General features: G+C 44.4%; 1 protein-coding gene across 1 annotated transcript in view; it reads right to left on the bottom strand.

Moving 5' to 3' along the window:
- Positions 1 to 18,005, bottom strand: part of HS6ST1 (heparan sulfate 6-O-sulfotransferase 1) — a 196,890-nt gene extending 178,885 nt beyond the window's left edge. The window contains exon 1 of the mRNA XM_059479493.1: positions 17,275 to 18,005. Coding sequence (XP_059335476.1) covers positions 17,275 to 17,792 — 518 coding nt within the window. The 5' untranslated portion in view covers positions 17,793 to 18,005. The remainder of the gene's footprint in view (positions 1 to 17,274) is intronic.
- Positions 18,006 to 18,427: the final 422 nt, after the last annotated feature.

Here is an 18,427-nt window from a genome sequence, read left to right as displayed (position 1 = left end):
TGCGTGGTACCTGCCAAATCTTCCCAAAACCTGAACCACCCACATCTCTCTGCTTGTGGACGCCAAAAGTTGGATGTGGGCTACTCCAACTTAAAAAACAACCTGGCTGAGGCTGCACCCTATAAATTAATTGAATAACTACACTCCCACTGGAGGCATGGCAGAAAGGATGAGGCCAGAAAAGGCTTGAAGGCAAATAGAATTGTTGGCCAGTGAGCTAAAGCACCTTCCAGGGTCCTCTTGATGCCTTCCTTTTCTAGCAAGGTGCACTGGATACAGCACATAAACCCAAGCAGTGCTGCCATGCAAGGCCATAAAAGGATTAATAGCACCAAAGACTCTGTCTTGTTGCCACTGAAACCGTGCTGAGCCACAAGTCTGCATGGACAGCCCAGGCCTTCTTTCTGTCAGACATGAGTCCTTTTTTGTCCACTACAGGTTAGATCAATAACACAAAAACATCTTCAGCGTGACACCTTATCCCCATTTCAGCCCTGAGCTCTCCCACTGCCACGAGAGCTCTCAGGAGACAGCTGCAAATGAAGACCTTTAGTTAGTGCTCCTCTCCTGAGACTGCTACTCATGATTGAATTTCATTACTAAGTGCTCAAACTAAATCCAGCCTTTTTTCAGAAGTGGCTCAGAATCCTGTGACAGGGTGACTTAATTCTGTCACTTAATTTCAGAATGAATTCTGTCTTTCTCAGACTGAGAGTTAGTAAGTGCTAGCATCTACATGCTGTCACCTTACTGCAAAGTTCCCAAAACTTCTCAGTGACACCTCATGGGCAGCTCCTTGCAGCACCAACTCCTTCCTCCTCACAGCACAGCCAACAAAGTCCAACTCTCTCCTCATCCAGCCAACCCACTTTCTGTAGCACTCATCCTCACTGGACACAGCTGTGGCCTGTTAAGGGCAGGCCAGTTCCTAATCTTTGCTAATTAGTACAGCTGCAACTCCTCAGGGGTAAGATTACCTTCTGCACTATCTTTATTTTCTTATATTTTATCCCCCCACATCTACAGTTCTTTTTTTTTCCTCACATAGGGGAACAGACATAAAGAGGTAAGGGATGGTGCCATCAAATGGCAAAAAGAAAGAAAAAAAATTGAAAAATTGTCATTGCTCCTGTGTGGGAAAAAGAGTTAATGCACAGAGGATGGAGGAGGAGGATCCCAAACAGCTCCTTCTTGAGACACTACCCTTCTGCCAAGCAAAGAGAACTCTGATAAGCTAAAGGAGGAATCAAAACTACTGAGCTACACAAATGCTGAGAAAGCTGAACTCCATATTCAAAGCCCAGATCCATGTTTATTTCTGGTACTAACGCTGTGTCTCTTCCTGCCTTCAAACAATGTGGGAAAACTGCTCCTGTCTCCTGGGCCAGCTCACAACTCACTGTCTTTATAAAAACTTCCTCAGAGTTGTTACAGTGCCATTGAAATGAAAGAAAGAACAAGAACACCCAGTACCTGCCCCAGGTACTGAAGTGATGGCCACTGTGACTATCTCCAAAAGTCTCATTTTAAAGGCCAGGTTTCTCCTATATTCCACATTGTAGCCTTTGAAACAACTTTTCTAACTTGATCAAGTGGAACATTTTTGGTCCTTGCGTCCAAGGAGCCCTTGGATGTAAGTCTGGATGGTCCTTGAATCACAGAAGTGCAGTGAGGTGATTCAGGGATGTCAGGATCACAGTTTGGACACAGAGCAGTATCCAAACGTGCTTCAAGAGCAGTGACACCTCTGTACCTGTGTTCCACTCTACCACCACTCCTCTATTTCCAAAGAGCAGAGGAGCACTCTGGCATGCCACAGAAGCTGCCTGGAGAAGGCAGAAACCAACAGTGGAAGTGTTAGAACATCACAAATGACTTAACCACTTGCATAGCTCAGTTCCTCCATTTCATTCTATCTTAAGATAGAATCTTAAGCTTGAGCTATCTTATCTTGAGCTATCTTCTAGCTCAAGTAAGGCTTCAAAAGAAATAAGGGTCTGCCCTATTTATATGCCTGGTGCCATATGGACAGTCACATTTTAGAGAGAACATGTGCTGCTACCCAAGAGCAGCTCTGAAAATACTGCACAGGAGGATGTGAGCTTTTAGCACATTCAGCATTCATCCTGTGACCCTAGGGTGACAGCTCCAGGTATCTCCTTACCTGACCCCAAAGCTCTGGTCCCAGCACCATCTCTAACCAGAGCACTTAAAAAACCATCTGCACTCCAGTTCTCCTCCTGCCCCTCTTGTGATGCCATCAGCCGTGTGCTGAACAGAGTGAAGAATGAATTGCTCAAAACTTGCCTGTAGCTTTTCCATACAGGCTTGGAGGTGTGATTTAAACGCCAGGCTTAGAAGCACGTGAATTTTTTTACAGAGTTTAAACAACCAGGCCTTTGTTTCAATTTGCATCATCAAGCAGAATGGAAAATAAGAAAGGATTATGTGACATGCAGGATAGTCCCAGCTTTAGCTGTTAGTCCCAGTTAAATGACTTAGAACTAGGAAGGGGGAAGAAAAGCCAATAACCAGAATGAATCAGTATAACCAGCTCCTCCTCTGAGCTCCCTCAGTGCTATAAACAGCTGCTTAACTATTTTTCTGGAGCAAGAGGCCAGTACTCTTAATTAAGAATAAGGTTCTGAGTTCCTGCTCACACCCAGTAACTGGATGTTTGGAAGGAAGGACTGTTTGTGCTTTATCCTGTGGGAAGCTGTTAACGCCCAAAGGTTTCCTCCAACATATTCTCCCCTCGCTGACCCCAGAGAGACCACTTCACATGAAAAAGAGTTTTTCTCAAGACAGGAATATTCCAGCAGTAAATCCTGAAGCATCCAAGAACTTTATAACTTGACACCTTTGGAATTTGCCAGCACTGCTTCCTGTCTATACTGTTTTGGGGTGTTTTTGCACATACTACATGGTGATTTTCAGAATAATTCAGCATGTCATGGTTCACACAGATAGAGCATCCAACTTTAGTTTAATGCATCTATTTTAACTTGGTTTAGTTTAAATTTTCACAAACATCCCAACAGGAGTGCAGATTCCCAAGAATAGGAGTCAAGGGCCACATAAATTCCTTGGTGTGCAAGTAATTCTACTTATTTCCATAAGAGAAAACTCTTCTCAGATCCTGCCTGCCCTAGGCAAGAGTCTCTAAATCTCACTTACCCACAATAGTAGAGTTGACAAATATAACTGTTCTTTTTGGTCTCATGAGCAGTTATTTCCAGATTTGGGATTGGCTGGGCTTCAATCCAGAAAACAAGACTCTTCATGACAATCCCCAAATAACTTCAGAAATTCGCAAGAATCGGGAAATATCCTAATTACAAAAGGGGTCAATTCATCCTGCCTGAAGTATTTGGCAGACCAAGCATCCCACATCTCCAGAACATTCAGAGAATCCATCCTTCAATTTCTGTGAGGTTTCCAGCTGAGTGATACCCTGACAAGCAGTGCTTCATCACAGCTAACCACAATCCATGCAGCAGGCAGGACAGACTGCTGATCATCCAGCACGTTTTACAAATTGCAGCTGCACCCCTCCTGCTGTGATTTATATTGTCATTACAGGCCAACTACACCTCAAGTGTTAAGTCATCCCCCTCCAACACCAGCTAGAGCAGAAGGAGAAAATGCTCTCCCCAAGAAGGTATTCTGACTGAAAGCCTCAGCAGAAAGTTATTTCCAAATGGAAACAGTCATACTGTGGCCAGCCTGCAGGGAGATTTACTTCTGCATTTGTTTCAAGATGTTTAGAAAACTGATTTAGAAGATCTTTACTCCTAGTGTCTGACTGAAAATCTTATGGTTACCTCAGTAACCAGGTTACACAGTCCAATGCAAGCTCTTGCCCTCAGCAGATCCCAAAATTCCATCATGCTGTACAACACAGCTTGTGGCAAGGCACAATCCACTGCTGTAAGCACACGGATGAGCACTCAGCAAACACATATTGTCATAGATTTGGTGTCCTGGCACATCCCACGGTGAACAATCGAGCCTTTGCCTCTGTTTCTGCATTTATAAAAAGTACAAATAACATCCCGTTCAGAATGGCACATGGATTACCACTTACACTGTAGAGGAATTTGAAGAAGCAGAGTATGTCCACCTTCACATCCTGTCAATACTGTCCTCAAGAACAACAGCCCTTACACAGCTTTGCCAGGTAAAGGCTTTTCATACCTGTGGTTTCAAGGGTGGGATACAAACATTTCCCCATTTCTCATGCAGGCAACGTATTTCAACAGAGCTCCAAGGTGACCCCAGTTATCAGACAATAAAAAATAACCATTGTTGAAGTACTTCAGGTCAGATGGCAAGGAGCAGTTTTCCCTGAGTATGAATATCAGGCATAGTTCTCTGCTGCTTTTGAGGGATGATACCTGGGCTGTTCACAAACACAGACTCACAGGTATGGCAAGAATCTTCCCTTGTGTAACAAAGGAGTTTGGTGGTCGTGCTGCTTCCTTGGCTGGCTCAGTGACAGGGGAGACATTCCCTGAAAAGCTCTGGGGGCAGGAGCTGGGAGCAGTGCCTGGTCCCCCCGTACACCTGCACTTGTGAGCCAAACCCCAGCCCCTGGGGATCCATGAGGATGCAGAGATTCACAGGGGATGCAGAGATCCAGCCACAGCCCATGGAGGAGGTGCCCGTACTGGAGCAAGTGGATGCCTGGAGAAGGCTCTGATCCAGTGGGAGGCTTGGTGGGGAGAGGAGCCCTTGCTTCCATGCTGGAGCAGCCTGTCCTTGGAGGTGTGCACTCTGGGGAAGACTGACCCACACTGCAGCAGTTTTGGCAGGACTGCTGTTTGTGAGGGCGGACGGAGGCTGGAGAAGTTCATGGAGAACTGTGTCCCATGGGAGGGACCCCACGGTGTTACAGGGGAAGGACTGTTCTTCTGGGGCAGCAGAAGAAAGCCTCAGGTGATAAACTGACCAAACCCCTGTCCCCTTGCACTGTCAGTAGGATGGAAAGAGGGGCTGGGGGAAGATAAGGGGATTTTTAAGTGTTTTTAAAACCGGCGCTGAACACGCCCAGCAGCCCCTCACAGGCAGGATCACCTCAGAGCTCAGCACCTGAGAGCTGGCTGTGCAAACGGCGCGCAGAACCCAGTCCTGGAACTGGCAAACAAACCTCAGACTTGCCTGGGCAAGCTGGGACAGCCAGCCAGGCTAAGAACAGCCTCTGCTCACTTCCCTGAAGAACAAATTAACCTGGGCAGGCATCCAGCTTCTGGAACGTCCAGCTTCCACAGCCCGGGCTGGGCCTTCTGCTGGGATGGAAATGGGATGGATGATTTCCTGTTTGCTTTCCAGCCAGTGCAATCTTATTAAGCACAACTGTTTCCATCAGCCCACTTCAAAGGTTCAGACAAAACAATTGCATTGCTGCTGCCGACAGCTTCTGTTACAGCACGGTGCAAACGCTTCAGCCAACTAGGGGAATATTTCTTCCCAGAAGCTGCTGTCTGAGGCAGGCTAACACCTAGATAAGAACTGCTGTGGCTTACGCATAGTGCAGAAAAACCTTCAGCAATGTTTCTGAGAAAGGGATGTCCAAGGAAGACCACACTGCTGATCACACAGGAACCTGCTTCCCAAAAGTTCCAAACAAAATTCCTTCCCAAAGGAAGATGGAAAACTTCTGCATCACAGCCACCACAAATCCATGCATTTCCAGCCACTAATCTTGATTTTTGACTGCATTTTCAGGGAAGGACACCTCTCTTTTTCATGCACTGCTGTTAAGAGCAGCTGCTACAAGCAGCATGCCACAGCATGGCAAACCTTCAGAATAGCTGAAGGCAAATCCACGACCTCTTCAGTCATCTCACGGCAGCTAACACTAAGAAAAAAAGCCGGAAAGTTACACAGAACTGCCAAATTATTCTTCTGAGGAGCTGTCTACATCACAATAAAAAAATACTTTCTTTGCAGGTAGCAGCTAAAAAAACTAAATATGTTTTAGAAGTGAGGGAGGACAAATGTCTTGAAAATTCTCTAAGCTAGTTGTCTCACAAAATGTATTGATTCACAATAGACTTTCAAGTATTTTTCTTGCATGCTGTAGTCCAATATTAGTTCTTTAATGAACTGGACGCAGTTTTGGCAGCAAATCCCAAAGCAAAGAAATTAGGTGGAAAGAAAGGCAAGAAATTGAAACTGTCTTCACAAAGAACTTCATAGTTATTTTAAAAAAAAGGTTTATTGAAACTAACAAACCATCTACAACCTGAAAATCCTAGTCAACACAAATTATGTATGATTCCTTCTTATTCCCTTATTACTTTTTTTTTTGTTGTATGGCAAACCTCAGATGCTCCTTTTACACCCAAAAGTTAACTACAGGTCCCCTGCCATTGAATAACTCCCTGAAAATCCCTTTTTGGTGGGAGTCACATTAGTTCTCGTGACATACAATCAAATCAGAGTTCAGACAATTGTGGCAGCTGTTTTTCAGTCCCTTCTTGGCACCCCCAAGTCACACACAGGGGATCACCTATAGCCAGCCCTGTGTTAACAGAAACAGTCAACAACAGGGTTATTTTTAAAATTCCAACTCATGTATCATTCAGTGATTTTTGTGTCACCATTTCAATATTTGGAGTGTCATTTTTTCTCAAAAACAGAAAATGAAGCTCATATAAACTGCTGGCACACTGTCTGCCTGGAGCCTGAGTGAATTCTGAAGAGTCAGGGTTGAAAACTGGGAACTGTGGAGTGGAACTGCTGAAAATAGCAATTGGCTACTTTGGAGTTTCTACAAGGTATGTGTTTGCTATGTATGACTGCCTCCATAAACAGTGTCAGCTTCATCCAATTTAGTCAAAGTCATGAAAACAACCCCTTCTGAGTAGTGTCAGAATGCAGGAGTATCTCACAAAAAAAATTTAAGTGTACTGAATTTGCATTGAATTTGACTGATTAACAGTTGTTTCTGATGTTGGCACAGTTATATTTTGTATGACAAAAATTTTCTGCCCTATTACAAAAGGGGCTCTTCAAAAATCAGAACAAAAAGAGCTCCCCCAGGGAAAAATCTGGTAACTTATCAGAGTGAGAAGGGTTAAGCAGTAAGAGATTTCTAAAGGGAAAGAAACTTAATTTATCAAGCTCAGAAACAGAGATTGAAGCAATCAAGGTACAAGATGATGGCAACCTGAAAGAAAGCATTAGTTCAAGGAATGGAAAATAAAATTGCTCAGGTATTATAAAGAAATAACACATTGCTCAGAAAAAGCCAATTTGCAAAGTAGAAGAAAAAGTGCAGGATTAAATGCTGGGCCCAAATAATGGCTTTAATAATGAAGGGCAATATTGAGTCATTAGCATTCAGTGTAATATTACATTTCAAAATCAAAGCCACCGGTAGCAGCAGCCAGAGACATGATATGTGTAACACAATCTGGTTGTTAAAAATACAGGACCGCACCACACTGCCTTTGGCCAGGTCTGAGGCTCCACTGGAGTCAGGTTATGCACACACAGAAAGATGGTGTCCTTTTAAAAGACATTTGTGAACCCAGCCAAACAGACCAAAGCAAACTTCAGTGGAGAAAAAAATACTTCAGATTATTTATTTTGGATATGGTGCAAATAATAATGCCAGCCAGAGGAGTATAACCAATGAGGGAATCTTCTCTCAGGTGCTCAGAACAAGAAGTTCCAGTTTTACCCTCCTAGAGGAGATGCCAAGGCATTTCATTACCTGAAAGGGCTCCTTTTGCATTTGTATACTGTCACCCTGTTCTTTTAAAGTTTTTCTAAGCTTTTTGATGTTTACATTTTGTAAGGGAATTTTTAATGCATTTCTAATGTAGATAATGATTGTTTTGTATTTCCTTTTAAAGGAGAATTGATGAACTATTAGTTTAACTAGTGTAATTAGAGAAGTAGCAATTTTATTTTTTAATTCATAATCACTTTTAAAATTCTATAAATATCAAAGTCCAAAAAGAAATGTACCTTTTTCACCTTAAACATCTCAGCATGTGAGTATCGTTCATTTCGTGTCATATTGCATTTGTGTATCTCTTTTCTGTGCAGCACACCGTGGATGAAGTATTCTCCTTAATGGGGGGGTTTAATCTAAATGACCCCTCCTGCTCTCCCTTCAGCAGCCAGAATAAATCTGTTCCATCCTCCTCCTTGCACAGCTACGCACTTCACATCTCTTTTCTCTTTCAAAGGCCTAAAAAAAGGCACAGGTGGCAAGAGAAGAGAAGGAGGCAGAGAAGAAGGTAATCCTGCTTTTTGTGATTTAAGCCACATTAACAAAAGGATGGTTTACTGATTATGGTTACACTCAGTGATTCCTGTTCTGCTTGGATGTTTGTCTAGCTCCAGCAGGAAAGCAAAACCTGCCAGGAAATTGGTGAGTCAGCATGCTGCTGCTGTTTGTCTTAGCTGGGAGGCATTGATTTTTATCCTGATGCTTTGATACAGGGTCACAGGTATCCGAACTAAAATCTTTACTGAGAGCAAGAGGGTCACGGCAGCAAGAGCTGTTAGATTAAACAAAAAAGTCGATTCTGTTCTTACAGTATTTGCTTGGACGTTTAAATTTTCTCAGACAGTTGAGAGGAAAAAATACGAGCCACACTTTTCTATTAAGAAAAAAAAAAAAACAAAAAACAAAGAATGACCAGTGCAATGATTTTCACAAAATCTTCAAAAGTTGCTGAATATTTCACTGTTATCAGGTATCTTATATGTGTGTGTAATTAAAACTAGAACTAAGGCTAACATGTAGAGTGACTCCAACATATGGAAGAAGCAGCACTTTTAAAATCTTTAGCACTTGTTCAGAAGCGAGGTCCCTTTCAATAGATCTGAAATAAGCGTGAAGTCACCATGCATTTTCAAACTCTAAGTGATTCTATTTGGCAGAAAAATCTCAAATCACCTTGTTAGTACTTCAGATTAAGCAAAAGGAAATTTAGTCTGTTTTAAAAACAAAAATGCAAAGGCTGCTCAGGAAGCCCTGAGGTTTCCCCCTCATGTAGAACAGCTCCATAAAAGTGATCACAGTATTTCAATCTGCAGTGAGGTGTAATCAAAGAATCTCTGCTTAATAGGATGGAGATTAGTTATGAAATAAAACACAAGTCAGACCATAAAAAGCTAATTGCAAATAACTGTTTTCTTGTTTAAATTGGCAGGAAATTCTGAAATATTTCCTCTAGAAAAACATAGGTGAGTTACAGTGTAGAATTTACCACTAAAAGGCTGGAAGGAAGGTAAAAACAGAGCCAAGCAGTAACAACAAGTGAAGCAAAGTGACCCCAAGTGACTGAGCAGGAAAGTCTGTACACTAACATGAAAATCTGAGATTTATGGCCAAGGCTGGCTTTAAGACAGACCCCTGAAGAGTCTTTAGGTTGAAATGAAGGCACAGACCTGAAGTCTGAAATTAATATAACACCAGGTGCTATTTACTATAAATTTTTAAGAGGCTTTGAGATACACAGGTATATGTGTATCTCAAGAATGCTATAATTAGAACTGCTAGGATATAATTAGTACTGCTAAAAAGTTCAGGTTACAGCTAAAGGTGGACAAGGGGACGTTCTTAACCCTTTCTGGACACACCACTGAAAAAGAGATACCATAGAATATCTCATATCCTTAGCCTTATTCAGCAGTTTGTAGGGATGAAAGACACCCAGTGTTGGTTTTAGTTTTTATAGAGACAGGGTAACTGAGAGGTGTTACAAAAGATTTTATTCTATTATCTGTCTCGATGAAGAGTGAGACATAAGAGATGGCTTGCTAGATACTCCCATTATAAGGAGAGCCATACTATCAGAAGCTAACTTATTTCTTGGTTACAATACCTTATAAATGTTTTCCAGCTTATTAGCTTTTACTACGCAGTACTACTATGACTTTACAAATCCATTTCTCACAATCCAGAATAGCGTCCTGTACTTCCGCACGACTGAGCACAGAAATGACACAGACTGGCACCATTTATTAAACGCAGAAATTTAACTAAACCCTATTATGTTTTTCACCCGATGAGCTCTCCCTGTGTGGACCTTTCCTGCAAAGCCTTTTCCGACCCCCAGGAGATGCCAGGCTCCAGCAGACATGCACAGGGAAATGGCTCCTCCTTTGGCAGCAGCACACAGGACCTTGTGGAGCATCCTCCTCACATCCCAGACCTGGCTGCTACAGCACAGGCGTGGAGAAGGCTCTTTGTGCCTTTGTGACAATCATCGCCAAAGGACTCTTCAGAGACATTCTCAAGCCTGCATTTCCTGCAGAGTGCTCTGTTACGGAAACAGAAGGGGGAACAGAACTACATCAAACAGTGATTACAGAAGCTCTGTGGCTTTAAGTGGGTATATTTCCTCATCATTCTATTTCAATTCCTTTACAACAAGCAGGGGGGGGGGGGGGGGGGGTTTTGCTTGTTTGTTTGCTTTTAAGGTCAACCATCACTGGCAAAACAAGTAAATTTCTAATGGGCTACTTCAGCTCTGTGTTCTTCCTGTAGTACTTTGTTTATTCTCCAAAGACAGTAACATTTCAGTTTATGAAGGTCTGTGCTTCTGATGTATAAATATCATTCCCTTCTTTCCACAGCAAGTGAAATTTCATAAAAAAATCTTGACTTGGTAGCTATCACAATTGTGAATATTAGGAATTAAAGATCACACTTTATTGGAAATAAACTGCACACACTGGAACAATGCTTCATCTTTGCTTGGCAAAGCACAATTTCAGTCAATAACAGAAAATTCCTCTCTGTTCTTGTACTTGGTGGAAATAAAAGCATAAGCAAGTTTTGTGGAGTTAGACTACGTCACTCTGGCTTCCTAAAGCAAGCACAATCCCAAGTGTTCACTGACAAAATGTTGCCTCTTTAAAGCATTACTACCACAAATTTCGTAAAATTGCCTCCAAATATTTGCAAGTTTAAAATAAAAGAGACATAAACCAGAGATTTTGGTTCTCTGACTGGCTGAAGGCAATTGTCCATGCTGCTTTCCCACTTCCCAAGATTTACAAAAGGCATAATCTCTACAAGACAGCAGGGAGACTCTGAATGGATGTCATGGGTTTGGTTAGACAGGTGTTTCTAAGCAAATTTAAAATCAGGTGTGTTCTCTCATTACTCTTTGCCTCTGGGTCAAAGTCACTGGAAGAGCACAGCCACAACCCCTCTTGATTAGCTTTATCTTGATTTTTCTGGAGCTCTGCCGTTCCTTGTTGTGAGTAACATCTGGGGTAGGAACATCCTGGCGAGGAGTCACCAAGGACTCTGGAGCCAGCCAGAAGGGTGGGCACGGTGCACAAACACGACTCAGGCAAGGCACATCAACCTCACCTATGAAATGAACTCACGAGGAAGTTTTCTTAAACAACTCCAGCCCTGCATATCCTGAATTACTTTCCTGAATCACTCTCCTTCCTAGAAGGAGCAGAGGCCCAGGGAGAGGGCAGCACTGCAATCACCTCCAGCGGTAACTTCATCCTCTCCAGCAGTGCTTTCTCCAGGGGTAACACGACCTCGTCCAGCTCACATTCTCATGTCCAACTCAAGATATCCAACCCCGGCCTCCTGCAGGGAAGAGTCCTCACCACACTGCCGTCCCCAGCCACACCAGGCAATTCTGCAGCTGTTCCACCAGGCAACATCAAATTCTTCATGCTGTTCTTTACCTAAAGCTTCTACAGCACTAGTGAAATCCAAATTCCTTCCATCAAAGATTTCTTCCTGTGGAGCGTAAAGCTGACCCAAGGGCGTTGCTGGAGATCACACTGGGTTTTTATTTCTTGATGAGTGTCCTCCATCTCACACTGAGAAACCAGGAGCCTTCTGCAGAGCCCAGAAAACTGGGCTTGGCATTGCCGGGGCCAAGAAGGGTCACACAAAATGTTACAAACTCTAATAGCTGAGTAATTAACCCCAAAAAATGCCTGTGCTAGCATGGTGGAACCCATGTGCATCTACAGGACCTGTCCTTAATGACTCTCCTCATAATGGGAGTATCCAGCAAACCATCCAGTTCAGTTGTTAATAAAATTCAAGCCAGCTCTTCCAAAGTAATTATTTCAAAATTGTAAAAACAACAACAACAAAAAAATAAACAAATGAGAACAAATGAGAAAAACAACAGAAAAAATTATCCAAGGGTTGCTTCCAAATACTGTACACTTTTATATAGAGAGCAGGAAATGATAACTAGAAAAAGGCAAAATCTGACATTTAGGCAAAGAGTGTTTGCAAACTCATATAAACAAGAAAAACAAAATTACTATGTTATGATGCAACTTTTGTTGAAAGATTAATGAAAAACTGCCAAATGTCTCATTTTGAAAAATCAGGTCAGGACAAACACACAGATCCTTTTGCTTTGTCAACAACAGCAACAAAAACCCAGTAAGAGTAATTAAACCTGACATACCAGCCAAAAGTCTCAAGCTTAGATAAATACAGTACTTCAAACCCAAGGCAGCTATTTAAAGAGTTCCAATTTTTTGGTAACTGCGTCAAATTTAAAGATTTTCACTACAAAACTACTTGGCCCTTTAGAACTGTTTGGCTGTGAAAGACCAGCCTGGCTTTTTGGGTGAGCACAACCAGGTACAAAAAGTTTCCTATCAGACTAGGAGGATTTAAAATATTCTGTGTGATAAGAGGTTTGAGAAATGAACCAGGCTGCTGAAAATAGCTTTATATTGATATTTCTCCACTGGTCTTTATGACAAACAAGTCTGAGTTGAACTGGTGAGTGGAGAAAAATGCCCCTTGCTCCTGCAGACAGGTATTACTCAACTCCCAGCACACACAGATCCTAAAAGAATGACAAGCCCAAGCTTTTAAAAAGTACTAATATTATAAAAATGATTTGGTAAGGCTTTTCACTCTCAAACAGTTGGTTTCTTGACAATGTGTTTTTGCAGCTCACAAGCACACATATAATAAAAACCTCATCAAGAACAGATCCCTGCAATGGGACAGATATGTAGTTGGAAGCTGTGAAAGTTCACACTTCAGAAAAATCAAACTAACAAACTGCTGAGCCCTGTTAATTGTTTCTTAAAAAAAAAAAAAAAACCCAAAACATAAGCTGTAAATAGCTAATCAGAGACTGATTTGCATAACAGCAGGTTTTACTGACCTGCCATGCATTTCTTACATAAAAGTCTGTGGATTACAGGTTTTTTTTCTTCCTACTCATATGAAACCTTGAGAAAAAAAAAATACTGAAATCAGAAGCATGCACACACTTTAGTTATTTTTGTCCACAGATGAACTCAGAAACCGAACTCCTATGACAGACTAGCACAGAAACCCATACAAAAAGCCAAGGCTAAGCTCATTTCTTGAGGCAGCTCATTAAAAAAATAATAAATTAAAAAATGAGCTGGGGGACACAGAGCCAGCCATGCCCAACCAACACTCCACCAGCTCCGTGGGCTCTCCCCAGCAACAGGGAGCTTCCAGAAATGCAGTTTTAGAGGAGCTGTGTGCCTTGAATCCTTTCCATGTGAATAATGCAGCTCCAGGAGAACACCAGCTCCGAGGCTCTCGTTTTCACCAGGCAGCAGAAACCAACAGGACAGCAACAAAACCTGGGTTGTCTGGGGTTTGTTCAGGGTTTTTTTGGGGGAATAGGAAGGAGGGGAAACACACAGAATTCCTTTGGTGTAATGTATTTGTTTTATTGCTTCTGCAGCACATCAGAGTCGAGTTCACTGATGAAGTGTCCTCCAAGTACAAGTTCAGAACACCCCAGGGCTGTGCTCCTGTTTTGGGGGCAAACAAGGCACTAGTGGGTCAGTTCACAGATTTTTCTAATTCTGGAAGTCAAATTAAAGAAATGAGTTTGTCTTTTGTTGTTTTTTTTTTTTTTTTTTTCCAGAATCAACTGAAGCAATTTGATCTCCAAAGTTTTCGGTGAAACAAACTGGAGGGAGCAGTTCAGAGTTTCTGCTTGCAGAAATATCAGCATGGTGACTCAAGGAACGCATTCTAATTTTGCTTCTTTTTAAAAAGAGTCTTTTGCAACTGTTATTTATGCCCAGCAGCACAAGGAATAATGAGGCCTCCATTCCCCAAATCATGGAATTTGCCCTCTGCTAAAGCCATGAAGAGAACTGCAGCTAAGTGACTTAACTGATAAGCACAGCCAACTTCAGAGTTCCTCGGAGTCCCAAGTTTTACAACCCTCAAACAAATCAATCTTTCTTTCACTGGCTGTGTATAAAACATAACATTTGCTTCAACAAGTCCAGAAGCCTTTTGAATACAAACCAGGCAAGTCACCAGGAGGGGCGGGAAGGGGGTGAGAACCAGCACTTTTTTGGAGTGCTGACCCATTAGAGCTAACACACCCATCCCTGACACTGCATCAATACACAAAAAAGAAAGAAAGAGAGAAAAAAATGCAGCCTTTGGAAATCTAGGGCTCCTAATCATTAAGTCTGACACAGAACAACTGAACAATGAAGAAAGTTGAATTGCATTGCAAATTTATGTTCCATGCCCAGGTTATGGAATGCAGTGCAATAGGGCACTGGGCAGCAACAAAACTGCATTCCTTACAGAGGGAACAGCTTGAACCTCATGATTTGTGCATGTGGGCAACACTGAGTGACCTTCATGCTTTCCAGCATTCACTAGAAGACAGATTTATTTGTAATCACAAGTCAGCTGTTTTGGTTTTGGGGACAAACATATATTTGGAAGAGCAAAGGTTTAAACTCTGTATTAAGCAGCAAATGCAGAAGCCAATACATTAGCTTAAAAGCTGAATTTGAAGACTACACTCAAAAATCCAGACTGGATAATATCAGAATCTGAGAGAATGGTTGTTTGCTGCTCCTTTTTCTCTTTCCTTTGAGAGAGATATGTTCATAGTTCAGTTCCATTAGAAAACAGGAGCCTCTCAAGCATATACCTTTCCTAAAAAGATGTCCCGTTTCAACATAAGAGATCCAACACTCACAATGGACAAACAAAGTGATACTGCTCTTACTGTAATGGACATAATACAAGACTATCTGTATTTTAATAAAGAAAACCCATCAAATGTTTATTTTAAACCAGCACTGCCTGTCTCTTATTTGCAATTTTCTTAGGCATGAAATAAACCACGTTTTGGATAAGGTGCCAGCTGAACTGGACTGCAGATCCTAGGACAGTATTATTAAAATAGCCAGCAGCTGGCTGCACTAAAACCATCCCCAGGATACAATCATCGTAAATTTTGTTTCATTTAACAGTCCAAGGTGATAAACCATAGATTATCTAAAGCTTCCACATCACAGTCCTTGAACTCCTGGAAAAGAAGTTCTAACTCAGATTTAAAGGAAGTCAAGAAACAACACTCGGCACAACTATTTCTTGATTTGCAGAGACATGAGGGAATGGGACAGGATTAATGATTGTTCCTGCACATCCAAAATTCAAGACAATTAAGAAGCATGTAGAAGCATACAGTTCCTGATGTCCCAAAACAAATGGCAAGGAAAATCTTATTTACAAGCATGTGAGATAAAGCAACAGACTTTTGATTCTCAACTTCCTACAAGTTGCTGTAAGGAATTTAATTGCTACCTCACAACCTGACGCGCCCTTTTCTCAAGTACCTGTACAAAAAAATCCAGCTGCTGAATAAAGTTGAATACCAAACACGTAACAGATTTTCATACAAAACTGACAATGGAAGCACACAAGGCTCTGAGACAATCCATAAACCCACACAGGTCTTTATATAAGGTTAATGGTTTGCTAGGCAAGTGCCAAGGTTCACAAAACGGGTAATTTTTGTTTCTTTTTTTAAATCAGGTTTGAACTTTGCACATTTTTCCTAACCACACTTCACAAAAATCTCAGCAGCAACCTAGATGGGCAAAGGATATTTTACTCCGAGGTGTTCTCAAACACCTTATTAATAAGAGAGCACACGAAAGCCTCAACCCTTCAGTTATATACTTCAGTTTGGTGGGTCAGGCAGCACACAGCAGTCTGAGCATACTTGGATGACTAACACTGAAACGGGCTGAAAACAGCAGCAATCATGACAGAGACAATAAAGAACCCAGCAATTGCACACAGCTCCAAGGGAAGAAATATCATTAAGAATCGCTTTTAAAAAACGCAGGGAAAACATAGATATGATGCCCAAACGTGCTTCCTAAAAGGCCACTTTTCATTAAAGGGATTATGTATGATATTAACAACACATCTATAAATAAAGTATATGGCATAAGCAAATATTAGCATAAGATCTTGAATGAAACTTTAAGGAAAACAGATTACAAAGTGTTGTAGCAGAATGACGAATACGTTAGAGGAACGTGCGTAGTTCCTAAAATAGTGATAATTTTTAAAAATAGTGATAATTTTAAAAACTGTCTGTGAAATGAAAGGCAGCAGTATATTGAGCTAAAATAACACAATCTTTTGGAGATCTTCATATACACCACTGTCTTTACTACAGTGCTTCAAACAGAAAATTCCTCTTATAAGCTTATAATTCACGACGAGACCAAGGCAGAGGAATAATGGGCTTACAGGGCAGAAACAGACCGGGTGCTCCACACGGATGCACCGAGGGTGCTTTAGGATGGCTCTCCCTCTCTCCTAGGGCACACAGGAAGGAACACTCAAGGAACAAGTACAGGGTAGCTGCTTTCCCCAGCTCACTCTGCCGTGGAGATCAACAGCAAGGAACATAAAATGGGGTTTTAGGAGTGTTTTCTGCAATGTGCAAAAAACCGTGGGGAGTAAACCGAGGAGGGAAGCATAAGCACTGCTGGGCTCGTGTGCCTCTCCTCGGCTGCACTGGAGAACAATTTCAGCTGGAGGAAAAGGGTCGGGGCAAAGCTGGTTACAAAGACAAGCTTGAGATAAGGGTGAGGTATAAAGGGTTCATAGAAGGTGGTAAGTGATGTCTGAGGTAAAGGCTAAACGTTTACAAGAGAGAGTAACCAGCACAAAGATGCTCTCGGTGAAGGGTGCACAGAGGCTGCCGGAGCAGACCACGGGCTTGAGGGCGCAGCGTGCGAGGTGCGTGGGAGGCAAAGAGCAGGAAATTTGCAGGAGGAAGGCGCAGGGCACAGCCTGGAGGACGGGAGGGGAGGACAGGTGAAGCAGCCGAGGAAAGGCTCGGGGCAGGTTGAGGCACAGCACGCCGGCAGCGCACGGCAGGGGGCTCGGCAGGGGCAGGGCCGGGCGGCTGAGGCGGCGGGAGCGGGGGCAGCGCGGCGGGCAGGGCTCGGCCCAGGGCCGGTGCCTACCTGGGCGTCTTGGCCGCGGCGCTCTCCCGGCGGTCCAGCACGCCGGGCACGCAGTTGGTGAGCTCGGTCCAGTCGGCATGCAGCCCGCAGCTCCAGCCCGTGGAGAAGCGAGAGAAGAGCCAGGTCTCCCTGCGGTTGGGCCGGTAGCAGGTGCACTTCTTCTGCCCGGGCCGGCAGTCGCACGGCACCTCCAGCCGCACGTTCTGCACCAGGTGGCGGCCGAAGGTTGTGCCGCCGGTCTTCTGGATGTGCAGAAAGACGATCACGTCCTCGCCCTTCATGTCGAACGCGAGCTCCCGTTCCAGCTCCCGCACGGGGAAGTAATACTTCTTCACGTAGTGCGGGTCCGGCGTGGGAAAGAGGTCCAGCTCCTCCGAGTAGGAGCGGCCGCTGGGGGAACCCAGGCTCAGCCCCGGCCCCACGTACTGGTACAGGATAAGCATGAAGCACACCGAGACGGCCACGATCAGCAAGAACTTGCTGGTCCTCTCAACCATGGTCCTTCCCGCACGCTTCATATGTCACCATCTCCCGGGGCTGCCGGCGATGGGCAGACTGCGGCGCTGCCGGGGGGTGGGCGGCGGAGCTTCAGCGTCTGTGCCAGCCGCCTCCCCCCGCTGCTCCCCGGAGCAGAGCCTTCCCCGGGGGCGGCGGGGCCGCTGCCTGGGTCGCCTCGGCTCGCCGCCGTGCCCGCCCGCCCCGCCGCGGGCAGCGCCGGGAGCGGGGCAGGGGCAGCCCGCAGCCAGCCGCTCCGGAGGCGCCGCGGCACAGCGGCAAACTTGCGAGAGAGAGAGAGAGACAGAGAGAGGGGCAGGAGGGGGGCGGAGAGGCACCGAAAGGCAAGAACCAGCCTCCTCCCGCCCGCCCTCCCTTCCCCGCGCTTCAGGAAGCCACCCCCATTCCGGCGCTGCCTCCGCCGTGCCCCAGCCCCCGCGGCACCGGCGCGGCTGTGCCCGCCCCCGCCGCCGGCTGCGCCGGGGCTCGGCTCCGCTCGGCTCGGCTCCTCTCAGCTCGGCTCGGCTCGGCTGGGCCGGCAGCGAGCGCTTCCTGGCCGCGCCGCCCCGCCCGGCATGCACAGCGCCGCCCGCGCCGCCCCGCGCCCGCGGCCACGCTCCGACCGGCGGCGGCCCCGCCCGAGCCCCAGCCCCAGCCC

Source organism: Ammospiza nelsoni, chromosome 10 (assembly GCF_027579445.1).
Source record: "Ammospiza nelsoni isolate bAmmNel1 chromosome 10, bAmmNel1.pri, whole genome shotgun sequence".
NCBI lineage: Eukaryota > Metazoa > Chordata > Aves > Passeriformes > Passerellidae > Ammospiza > Ammospiza nelsoni.
The sequence above is the reverse complement of the archived record's forward strand: the minus strand, read 5'-3'. Positions and strand labels throughout refer to the sequence as shown.